The 12,863-nt window shown below is 40.5% G+C and overlaps 1 protein-coding gene across 4 annotated transcripts; it reads left to right on the top strand.

Annotated features, from left to right (window-relative positions):
- The first annotated feature begins 1,472 nt into the window (after positions 1-1,472).
- On the top strand, positions 1,473-8,834 carry chpf2 (chondroitin polymerizing factor 2). Of its 4 annotated transcripts, none has more exons than XM_034706351.1 (6): positions 1,473-1,833; positions 2,265-2,344; positions 2,463-2,778; positions 3,307-3,871; positions 6,523-6,705; positions 7,037-8,834. In XM_034706351.1, exons 3-6 carry the CDS (start codon positions 2,504-2,506, stop codon positions 8,309-8,311), a joined length of 2,298 nt encoding a protein of 765 aa, XP_034562242.1. In that variant the 5' UTR covers positions 1,473-1,833; positions 2,265-2,344; positions 2,463-2,503; the 3' UTR covers positions 8,312-8,834. The 4 variants fall into 4 exon arrangements, with proteins under 4 accessions (XP_034562242.1, XP_034562240.1, XP_034562241.1 ...); XM_034706349.1 differs by having other exon boundaries at positions 1,474-1,833; positions 2,446-2,778; XM_034706350.1 differs by lacking the exon at positions 2,265-2,344 and having other exon boundaries at positions 1,474-1,833.
- Positions 8,835-12,863: the final 4,029 nt, after the last annotated feature.

The following is a 12,863-nucleotide window of genomic DNA, read 5'->3' as shown; positions in this document are numbered from 1 at the left end:
CAGGAAATAATAAGATAAGATAAGATAAGATATTCCTTTACTCGTCCCACAACGGGGAAATTCAAAATGGGAATATATATATATATATATATATCATATAATATGGGACAATAACATGACTACAGTAATGCTATGCAAAATGTAACAAAGATCAATACATTCTACAGAAAATACATTAGTAAAAGTAATTTTAATTATCTTTTATATTTATTTATTTGTGTGTGTGTATCATAGACTGTATAAAATAGGTGTGTATGCATGTGTGTGTGTATGTATGTATGTATGTATGTATGTATGTATGTATGTATGTATGTATGTATGTATGTATATGTATGTATGTATGTATGTATGTATGTATGTATGTATGTATGAATAGTTTATATATAGTTATTATTTCATTTTATGTATGTATATATTATTGTTTTTTATTTTTATTTTTTTGTATGTGTATATATATGCTTTCATATGACTATGTTTAAAACATGAAAATATGTTTGAAATACTGGACCTGTATCGTGAAGCTTGCGTTTTTCCATTAAAAAACAAATCTTGTAAAAAAAAAAAAAAAAAAGAAGGCCTCTGTGTGAAATGTTCCAGTGAGAAACTTTGTTTTCCGATTATTCCGACACCACGTGAATGCAGGGTGAAATGTTCCATCACTCTGTAATTGGTTGCAGATTAAATTTATAAATCGACAAAATGTGTTTTTGTTGGCTGGGATAGAGTTGACAGTCTAAAAAAATAAATAGATAAATTAAAAAATACTTTAAAGGCCGACGTATTTGTATAGAGTTGTAACTATGCTGATAAGGTTTCTATATGTTGATTTGATGCCCTTATTTCGATCATGTAAAAGTAAAATAGAAAAAAAACATAGAAGTAGAAAAGAAGAAATAGTACGGAAGAGGATTAAGGCCACTGAAGAAAAAAGGTCAAATTTTCTTTTTTTTATTATTATTCTGAGATTAAAGTCAAAATTCTGAGAATAAAGTCAGAATTCTTACATTATTCTCAGAATTCTGAGATAAAAGTAAGAATTCTGACTTTATTTTCAGAATTCTCAGAATAAAGTCAGTATTCTTACTTTATTCTCAGAATTCTGACTTTTTCTCAGAATTTTGACTTTAATCTCAGAATTCTGACTTTTTCTCAGAATTCTGACTTTATTCTCAGAATAAGAATTTTTTTAAAATTGTTCTGACCTTAAATTTTTTTTTTTCAGTGGCCCTAATTCTGTTCCGCAAAATAGTTACACAAACATACAAGAAAAAAAATAGTTATACAAAAGAAACAAAATCAATAAGTTCCATTAGCAAACACCTAAACATTTGACTTTACATGTGCGAAAGGGAGTAGGAATAAGTTAAAACTGATATAATCCTACCCCTTTATTCACTATTTACTCATTTTATCTCCATATTTACCCTTTCAATGCATGTCCTTGTTGTAGTGTTTCTGTTTTGACCTGGTCTTATCGAGAGGGCAGTCAGCCGGAGGTGATGCTGCAGCAGTGATGAGGAGGGGACGAGGAGACGAGGAGACTACGTGAGAGAGGGGGACGTTAGTTCTGCTCTGTGTGTGTGGCACTCGATATGTGAGGAAGTCAAGAAGAAACTAAGGAAATGGACGACCTATACTCGACCCTGTTTGATGCCTTTTTATCTTCATCAACGAGGAGCTGTAGGACCCAAGTCTTCGAGGCAGAGTTGGAGTACACAGACCGAGGAGAGACTTATAGGCACTGAAACAACGGACGCGATGCTAGCTTGCTAACGCTACTATCGAGGCTGTGATCTCGGAAACGAATATTAAGAATTTAAATCTCCTTTGAATGTAAGTGAAATGACAAGATACAACTAAACCAGGAGGGTAAACTTCCGCTGGGGTCTTTAAGCGTGTTGATCATTAGTTAGCTGACATTAGAAACGCTGTTAGCGCAGCTAGCCAAAATAAGTTGGGCTAATTAACAACACTTTAATTCAAAATGAGAATTAAACCAACAGAAGTGTGCGCTTTTTAACATGATACTGTGTGTTTGTTAACATGACAGGGACTGATCAGCCTCCTTTATTCCTTAGAAAGATAGATAAGCCCAAATAAACGTTAATGGTTTTAACCTATCTCCTTTTGTTCCTTCTAAAGGATTAATTATATTCACCTTAAGCTTCATAATTGAAGTGTGTTCACTCATCAAGTTAATGATTCACCAGCTCTCCCTTCATTTGAAACACACGAGTACTTTGCTGCCATGTGATCCTTGCTAGGTGGATCTATTAGAAACTATTTCATAACAACCTCAGGAGCTGAGACTGTGGAAAGGACAGCAATGAGACATTTGAGATCTGTGAGTGTCAGCACATCCACTTCCTCATTTTTGGTGAAAGTGTGTTAAAGCAGAGCAGGAGAAGTTTGACACATCACACATGTTCTGTTCTGTACTGTAAGGCTGTACATTCTTCCAGATCAGCCTCATCAAGAAGTGGAGCTCATAACTTTTCCAGATATGCGTCTGTCCTCCTTCTTGGCCGTGTTCAGGCCTGCTTTGCCCCTCATCCTCGGGCTGTCTCTGGGATGTAGTCTCAGCCTTTTGATGGTGTCCTGGACACAAGGGGATACAGACGACTCCTGTGGAGATGAACTGGGGGGCAACGGGGGGCTTTTCCTGGGGGGAAGAGATGCACAGAGGGACCTCAGAGATGGAGCACGAGAGGAGGACTTCACGCCACGTATCGTGCCCTATCACAAAGACCCAAACAAGCCTCATAAAAAGGTCCTCAGGTGAGTGTGGAAGTCATTTATGTCCATATTGAACACACACATCAGCATTCTGTTTTTATTCATAATCAAGAACAGGTTTGTTGGACATTCCTGTATATTTCCACTATCTTTTTTCTTCTCCAGAGGCCGCTGAAACATTTCCACCCTGAGGATTTACATTTGTTTATTCTTTTTATAATAAGCTGGGATCTAAGTCTCAGTATTCTTAACACACTGCCAGATGTGAAGCACAGTCCTCCCCCCATGGAATAGAGATTATATCATCCTAATCTCTTTGCACAGACATTCAGTTGCTCAGATTTGGAGAGAGCAGATGTCTTGAGCCACAGATTTAAACCGCCTTTCATGCTGTATTTCAAATCCTGCAGCTGACATTTGGCTGCAAAAAACTTCACATGACCAGGAATTGTAATCTGACTTTACTCTTAGCTTGATTTATTTATTTATTTCCATAGGATTAACTATAATGTTCAATAGGATTTTCATCTTTACTCTTTATGACTTTGAATTGTTTGTCTTTCTTTTCAGAACTCGGTACATTCACACTGAACTGGGCATCAGAGAGCGTCTGCTGGTTGGTGTTCTAACCTCTCGAGCGACCCTCAACACACTGGCAGTGGCCGTGAATCGCACAGTTGCCCATCACTTCCACCGCACCTTTTTCTTCACTGGTCTGCGCAGCCCTAAGGTGCCTCACGGGATGACTGTAGTCGCCCACGGGGACGACCGCCCAGTGTGGCTGATGTACGAGACCGTGCGTCACCTCCACCAGCACTACGGGTCGGACTATGACTGGTTCCTGTTAGCCCAGGATGACACTTACATGCAGGCAGATCGCCTCTCTGAGCTGGTGGGACACCTCAGTGCGGGGCAGGATTTGTATATGGGTAGAGCGGAGGAGTTTATTGGCGGAGAGGAGAAGGCGCGTTACTGTCACGGCGGGTATGGCTATCTGCTGTCACGCAGTCTGCTGGCTCGCCTGCAGCCGCACCTGGACACCTGTCGTAACGACATCCTCAGTGTGAGACCGGATGAGTGGCTGGGCCGCTGTATTATTGATTACCTGGGGCTCAGTTGTGTGGAGGTGCACCAGGTAAAAAACAACAACACTTTTTTTAACCCTCCTGTTACCCTCAAATTTACTAACATCTTTTGTCCTTGGGGTCAATTCGACCCCAGCAAATTAAACCTCCAGAAACTGATTGTTACCCAGGTTTATGTTTCTTTGTTGACTACCTAAATAGCCCTTTAAATAAACTATATTTCAAGCATAAACATAATTTAAAACATTTAGAAGGACTTTATTTGTAAAACAGAACATCAAACTGCTGCAAGTTTGTCATGCTCGTGTCAGCCCTGCCTTGTTTCATGTTACCAAAACGTCTGACACAGGACACATCATTGAATATCTTCAGAGACAGAGTGGCTGGAAATATCATATCTCAATCTGAAGGTTGGCGGTTCGATCCCAGCTCCTGCAGTCACATGCGGAAGTGTCCTTGGTTATAGTGACCTCAATATCATCCAAAACAACCTAAACAAATGCGTGTAAAATGTTGATATTTCTTATGTTATATACAGCTAAAACAGCCTGGGGTCAAATTGACCCCAAGGAACACCAATGTTTAATTTTCTTTTACAGGAAATTGGAACATATCAACATTTCAATTTGACATTTTCCCAGTTGGAAAAATCATGAAATATGAAGCCAAAAAATGATGTTAGTCATTAATTTAGAGACGTTAAACATCGAATGGTCTCCAATTGATCCCAAGGATAATAGAAAGGTTAAAAGCACTTGAGACCTCACAACCATACATGCTCCAAAATATAACAAGTTAGTCATGACTGGATCATCTGAAGGCATTTTAGCAATGGACGAAAGACACAGCTTCTATGGCAACACATTTTACTTGAGTATTTATCCTGACAAGTTTATAATGTTACGTCACAATTTGAACAGAAATATTTGAACTCTACCTGTGACATATTGAAATAAAGACTTCAAACTTCAGCTCGAATGTATTTTAAGTAGGGATGCAATTAAATTAAAGATTTTGGTGGTACGATTATTGTGAGAGAAATAATAACGGTTTCACGATTATCCCGATTATTATGCGCTTAATTTACCAACAGTTTTTGGGTGTCCTTCCTCTGATTTTGTTAAAACGCCGCCAACAAGTCGTTGTAAAGTCGCAGTTAAAATGAAAACAGTGTTCTTTATGAAAACAACATCTGACTCTAACGGGACATGGGGCGGTACCGAAAAGGGCCGAGGACGCTGCCTCACACTTCATAATGACAGAGAATCTCCACACAGGTGTCATTTTTCTTTTACAAGTTGCACCTTACATAATGTACCGGCCCCTTTTAGACAGAGACTTTAGAAAAACTCAGTGTAGCGGAGCCTTCACAATTAGATTAACTGTTACTCTTTTAAGCACGGTAAATAGTGAAACCGGTTAATCCCGACATCCCTAATTTTAAGGGAATTATTACTTGTGTTTTGAATAATTGCAGCTTACCCCAAATCAAGACTGATTTGAACCTAAATGGATGTTCCACGCACAGGAAACATGACGTGGTTGTTCATCCCCAGTGCATGTCACAAACAACAGATATGACATGTGAAAGGTGGCATTGATAACATATGAACACCAAACAGAAAAGGAGGGCGGAACTGAAGAGCTGGAAAGAGTAGTCTTGGGAAAGTCCATGACGTACATGGAGGACTTGTAGCGACATGACTAAGAGTAAACACAACACGTCCCTTAGAGGGATGATTCAGAGCAGAGAGATAGTCCGTCTGTTTTTACATTTTGAAATGATTAACCTCAGCGTGTGTTTTTTTTTACTTAATTTAAAGTTAAACAGATTTATGTGTGGTATTCTCACAAAAGAAATCCCGTAGGATCCAGTGGGCTTTGGCTCGGTTCAGTTTTGGAAAGCAGGCACCCCATGTATAGAATGGTTCTTCTTGCCAGACTGGTCCTAAGCTTGTTTCCTTGCCCTGGCAGTATTCAGTGCATGTCAACCCCCCTCTCTCTCCCCACTTTCCTGTCACTCTCAAGCTGTCCTACCCTAAAAAAGCAAAACGAATCTTGAAAAAGAAAGAAAGCCAAAATGGTAGAAATTTCTGAGACAGCCGTTGTGTTTGTTTACTTGAGTTCAGAACCGTTTTTGAATCAATTGAATCAGCACTTCCTCTTTAATCATACTAGTATATAGGCGTTTTTCGGGACTTTACCCCTGAACTGCGTGCGTTTCGACCAGAGGAACCAGGGTCTAAATTTAATTCAGGGGTAGATAATCTCCCCCTGAAAAGCCCCTGTTTGGGGGGTAGTACTTTCCAAAGATCCTGGGACTTTCGGCTGAACGTAACAGTGTTTGTGGAGTTTACACAGCTGTTGAGGGAGTTCCTGGGAATGCATACTAGTTTAGTTTTTTATTAAGATTTCAAAATATTATTTAACATCATTTTTTTCTCCATACGTCACTGGCCTGATTTGCACAATCTACCCGGGACTTCAGCCCACGGTCGAAACGCAGACAACAATGGGGGCACAGGAACCTTTTAGTTCTGGGGAAAGTAGTTCTGGGGGCTAAAAGACCCCGGAACTCTTGGTCGAAATGCACCTTATGTTTCTTTACTTAAGTGAAAGTCTGTGTGCTTTATTATCTCTATGTTTTTACAGATTCATCAGCAGATCATAAACACCAACCTTTTTTCTGACTCTGTTACAGGAGATGACCTATCGTTACTTTGAACTGGGGAAAAACGCAGATCCAGAGCGTGAAGACAGCGCACAGTTCAAAAACGCCTTCACAGTCCACCCTGTGTCTGAACCGAATCTGATGTACCGCCTGCACAAACGCTTCAGCAAGATCGAGCTGGAACAGACGTACCTACAGATTCAACAGCTGCAGGTTTATGATGTTTTACTCCGCTCTCTTATCAACTGTAAACACTTATTATCTGATGGGGCTGAGATTACTGCTCCTGGGATGAGTCATGTGTGGAAAGTGTACTGTTATTTTCTTTACCACACCCTCTTTCTTTGAGCCGAGTCAGACATCCCTGACTAATAAAGTATTTTAACAAGTCAAAAGGCTGACACGGGGATCAGATGTTTTACTGAGGCATGAAGTGAAGCTAAAGAGTCTCATCAGCTTGTGAAACTGCTTCAAAAGCCTTATACAAATGATGAAAATGTTTGCACTTTGCATCCTTTTTGACTCCCCTTTGTTTATTCATCAGATGCAGATCAACAACCTGAGCGACCTAACCCCAGAAGGTAAGGCCGGAGTCACGTGGCCTGTTGGAATTAACCCTCCTTTCAAGCCACGAACCCGTTTCGAGGTTATAAACTGGGAGTACTTCACTGAAGAGCACATTTACTCGTGCGTCGACAGCTCTCCTAAGTGTGAAATGCGAGGCGCGGACCGTGCAGACGTTAACGCCGTTTTAGAAATTGCCGTGGAGCGTCTGAACGAGCGTTACCAGCCTCAGCTGCGTTTCCGCAAGCGGCGTCTACTCAACGGTTACCGGCGTTTTGATCCAACGCGTGGTATGGAGTATGTCCTGGACCTTGCATTGGAGGCTTACACCCAGAAGGGCCACAGTCAAGTCATTGCCAAACGGGTTAACTTGCTGCGACCTCTGAGTGCTGTGGAGATTATCCCTATGCCTTACGTGACAGAGGCGACACGTGTGCAGGTCATCCTGCCTGTCACAGCCCAGGATCAGGACTTTGTTGGGAACTTTCTTGACATGTATGTGATGAACACTTTAGACACCCATGATAATGTTTTACTCACGTTCTTGTTCATCTATGATCCTTTTGATGCTCAGCGAGTCAGCCAGACTGATGTTTTTGCCGGTATTAAAGCGATGATCGGGGAGGTGGAGAAGCGCTACGGGGATGTGAAGATCCCGTGGATAAGCGTGAAGACTGAGGTGCCCTCGCAGGTCAAGCTGATGGACATTATCTCTAAGAAGCACCCCGTGGACACGCTGTTCTTCCTGGCAAGCGTGTGGACTGAGGTCAACGCTGACTTTCTAAACCGCTGCAGAATGAACGCCATCAGCAACTGGCAGGTCTTCTTCCCAATCCACTTTCAAGAGTACAGTCCGGCTGTCGTTTACCGCGACCAGCAGCCCTCCGCCGCCTCCTCCACTTTTGCTTCAGAGTCACTGCGAGACGGCCACTTCGACCGGCACGTCTTTGACGAAGCTTGCTTTTACAACGCGGACTACATGACGGCACGGACCAAGATGGCTGCAGACATCTTGGACAACGAGGAGCTGCTGGAAAGCATGGACGTGTACGATATATTTGTGCGTTACTCTGGGCTACACGTGTTCAGAGCGGTGGAGCCCGCGCTGATCCAAAAATACGTGCGTAGGGCGTGCAACCCTCGGTTCAGTGAGGATATCTACCACCGCTGTGTGCTCAGCAACTTGGAGGGTCTGGGATCGCGCTCACATCTGGCTATGGCGCTCTTTGAACAAGAGCAGGCCAACAGCACCTGAAGACACGGCCTTCAGAGAGTGGAAGGGCCTTAAACACACCGCCTGGACTGAAGAACTCGCGCTACATAATGTGAATGGTTTTATGGAACTTTAGCGATCCAAAGACTACGACTCTCGCTCCTTTATTTGGCAGAGAGCATCAACCAGCAACATGTCAACAGAGCCTAATTGTATCCTCCTGCCAAAACATACGAGCACCTCTGACTCAAGACTCTATGACTCTGCTTCTGTCACGTCTCCACAAACTCTGAGTCATCATGGAGATGCCTTCTTGCACAGCACCTCAAAGTGGACTACTTGTTTTCCTGCCACTGACGTATTCCCACAGAAGCCGAGCAACGATATTTATACTTCCAATTTTCAGAAAAGAAATATAAGAGCTTTTGTCTTGAAATAATAAAGGAACAAATGGTTTATTGTTTTGAGTGTGAAGATGTTAAAAAAAAATACTGGAAACAAGCTGAAGCTGCCTTTTCTTTTAAGTGTTTGTTTTTTAAAAGGGTATTAAAAAGTGATATTTAAAGATGGAGTTGTCTCTTTGTTCCTACACTGCAAAAACTCAAATCTTACCAAGTGAAATTGTCTCATTTTTAGTCAAATTGTCTTATCCCACTTGATTTAAGATACAGTTTCTTAACACGTGACATTTGAGCAAGATAGAGGGACTAGAGACTTAATCTAAATAAAACAAACAAATATGCTCACCAACTAGCCATCCATGTCTTAGAGCAGGGGTTCCCAAAGTGGGGGTCTTAGTTTTAAGATGGATTAGGGTTTATTTTAAGATGAGCTAGCTTATATCAAGAAACAGCGTAATCATAGTTTTTTAATAGTGAGTCATTTTCTACTTAAATTGGTGTTGTTTTTCTTGTCCCCAAGCCTTAATTGCTCAAATTAAGTATAAAAATAATTAAATGAGATTTTCTTTGCTTATATTCAGTATATTTTACTTATAACTGTGCTGTAGGAAGTTTGTTTTCAAGAAGTTTGAGCTAAAAATCAACATATTCTACTTATTTCAACCCTTTTTTTTGTAGTGCAGTAAATTGTAGGGGCAGGTCAATATTAAATATACTTTTTAATATTCTGTTGAACTCTATCCAGAAGGGTCTTAACACTGGACATTCCCAGAATATATGCCAGTGGTCTGCTTCCTGAAATCCACACAACTTCCAACACTTTGAATCCCCTCCTGTAAAATGAGCTTTCTGCTTTGGTGTGATAAAGAAACGAATCAAACACTTCCATCCAAATTCACGCCAAACATGAGAATTGGTACATTTCCACTGGAGTCTACACACTAACCAAACCTCATTTGGTATCATCAAATGACTCTCTTTCTCCCATTTATCTTTAATATATCCTGTGGTTTGTGGCTTCTTTACCATAAATCCCTTATAAAGTTTAGAAATGACTCCTTTATTTGAGTCATTTTGGTAAGCACTTATAAATAATATCAAAATTGGATCATCAAAGTCTGTTTTATTTATGTTATGTTCAAAATGACTACGTACTTGAAGGTATCTGTAAAAATGAGATTTTTCAAGACCACTAGATTTAACATTCTCATTTTAAGAAGTCTTGTCAAGTAAAATTAACTTGCTTTAAGAAATTTTCACCTTGATTTAAGTTTTTTTACCCTATATTTAAGCTACCCTTTTTCGCAATGTACTGATGAGTGTGTAAAAAAGTGTTTCAGTCTCATTGGATAAAAACAACAGTTTGTAGGCTCTGTTCGCAGCATGCTCGAACAGTTGCTCCTGGAGGTTTCTGTTATCTGCTTGGCAGAGCTGAAGAAAAGGAAGTATGGCTGAAAAATGAGTTGCGATGGCGTGCTTACATTCAGAATAATACATTTTGAAGTCGGCCCGTTTTTGCCCAAAAGCTTCTCTGCAGTGCCTGAAGGCAGTGAACACTTTGTTCCAGCCTACCCCGCCTTGTCTCCTCACATTAAGTCAGTAACTCTCCACCCCGGCCCGGGCCTCCCTGGGTTTTTGGCGAGTTTTCTGTACACATGTGTCTTCAGGGAGAGAAGTGAACCCAGTGCCCAGAGGGAGGGTTGTGTCTACCTAGCCAGGGGTCTGCCGTGGCGTGGTTGGTTAACCTTCACAGTGAGATGGTTGAATGAGCTGAATGGGCTTCTTCACACAGCCTCCTCTCCCCCCCTCCATGATCCCATTGCCCCCTCCCTTCCCTCCCCCCAGCCGCAAAACTTCTCCCTGTGAGAGAGAGAGTTGGCTCAGGCGAGTGGTGGAGCAGAGTGAAAGAGACTCTTTCTGAGGTGGAGCTGCAGTCAGCTTTACAGAACTGCTGCAGCACGCTGTGGAAAGGCCTCCACCTGCTTCTTGTGGTGAGGTCAGGGAACAATGAAAGGTCTGTCTGCCACCTCTGAGGAGGCTCAACCCACCAATCAACACCTAACTGATGCAGAGTATGACACTGCTCTTTTAGTGAAAGGTCATTTAGCACATTTAGCTATTTTCAGATCCCCTGACTTATTAAATACTATTTCTAAATAGACTAAAATAACATTTTCTTTTAAGGAGTGAAGTGCTGCTGTGGTTTAAATAATAATAACATGGACATCAGTGAGTAGCTGCCTCTCAAATCTACTCAGATAAATGGTCCTTCAAGTTTTCTTTAAATTCATTTAATCATGAGTTTAAATCACTCAGTCCAGACAACCTTTTCCTCCTGTGATGGCACATATTTGAAACAGGTCAGGGGTGTCTTGTTTTTAGATCAGCTTTAGAAGCCCATGTCTTTTGGGGCGCCTTTGGCCTATGTACAGAGGCTAGTTGTGATCACAGGCTCGACTCCCGGCCTCTACCATTTGCTGCATGTCTTCCCCCAATCTTTACTCCCAACATTTCCTGTCTCTCTTCAGCTTTCCTATCCAATAAAGGCAAAAATGCCCCAAAACATAACTTTAAAAAAAAAGAAGCACAAATATTTAATGGTGGAAAACTTCTTGAAAGAACAACTTAAGCAGCAGCTGTTCTAACAAGATGTATAAGAAGAAGAAAGCTGAGAAAATGGGTGATATATTGACACTTTTGTTGGATGGCTCACAATAAAAAAGGAATATGTTACATTTTCACTTCAAAAATTGACTCAAATTTTGTCCAACTAACTTACCAAACCTCAAACTTCAAAAACAAAAACAGTGAAAGGAAAGCTGTGAATCCTGGAGTCTGTGTAGCTGGGAACAGGAAATGTGTAACCCTCCTGTTATGTTGCGGGTCAAATTGACACTTTTAAAAGTCTATTTTAGGCAATATATGCCTTTCAAACAAGCTAAATGCAGCATAAAAATCTTGGCAGCATGTGGCAGAAGAGGTGTCATATGAATTTATCAACATCACTTCATAAAAATACATCAAATCAAAATGTAAAATAAAATAAAGAGAAATCTGTCATAAAAAACTATTGTATTTATATTTAGGGCTTTCCAATGTGCATTAAAAAGGTCTTAACATTAATTTCAATGCAAAACGAGTGAGTTATCCTCATTGAACTATGATCTGCAGAATTAAAGAACACCAATGGTTTAAATCTTGATTTAAATGGTTAGTAATGGAGTTAAAAATTAGATTTTTTTAGGGGTTCTGACACTTTTGGATAATTGAACATGCTCTGGGTCAAATTGACCCAGGAACATTATTATTGTTCCAGAGAAACAAGCATAACAGGAGGGTTAAGTAAGAAATGACTTTGACACTTGACCATTTGTATTTGATGGGCAAAATGATATATTGACTCATTTGGCTGTATTTTTACGTAATGCCAAGATTTGTGCTCACTTAATTCACTATTAAGTCAAATGTTAATTTGGTGTTTAAATGTATGACGTGCTGTGGTTTAAATACGAAACCAATGATTTGTGAAACAGCACAACGAACACTGAACAATCACCCCCTTCCCCCAGAAGCACTACAGTAAAATGATAGAAAACCAGACCCCAAATACCCCTCAACTGTAAGTGTTTCATTCAGTAATAAGTTCCACACTCTGTACCACACTCTGTAGAAAGTATTAAGTATAACCTTTGGATGTAAGAACAACTTAAATTGTAAATTGTCTTAATCTCAGTGACGTTTCCTGTGAGTGTGACCTCACTGATCTCAGCATGATGTTTCTCCAGGGTGCTGAGTCATCATTAAATTATTATCTTCAACTGGTGAATCAGACACAAGCCAGGAAGCTTATATTTAAAGTCCTGTTTTCAGTCTATGTGTGTAAGTCAGCATTATATATGGGAACGTTCTGGAGAAACACTTAAGAATAAGGTACACACAACCTTGCATGAATACGAGGGAACAAATTGGAAGTTAATGAGGAGCTAACTGCTACCTAACCACCCGCGATGGTAAGTATTAAGAGGGTAATCATCCACTGGGAGACATATAATAGATACGTTCCCTTTAGCTCCCCGATGAGGAGTTACTCATAATGGACTTATTATGTAATGGTTAAGTAGTGGTTAGTTCCTCATTTGTTTCCTCACAAGGAGTTACTCAAGATCTGTGCATTAACTACTGCTTCCTGCAGA

The sequence above is a fragment of the Notolabrus celidotus genome, chromosome 17 (genome assembly GCF_009762535.1).
Source record: "Notolabrus celidotus isolate fNotCel1 chromosome 17, fNotCel1.pri, whole genome shotgun sequence".
Taxonomy (NCBI): Eukaryota; Metazoa; Chordata; class Actinopteri; order Labriformes; family Labridae; genus Notolabrus; species Notolabrus celidotus.
Note: the sequence above shows the minus strand (reverse complement) of the source record. Positions and strands in the feature narration are given on the sequence as shown.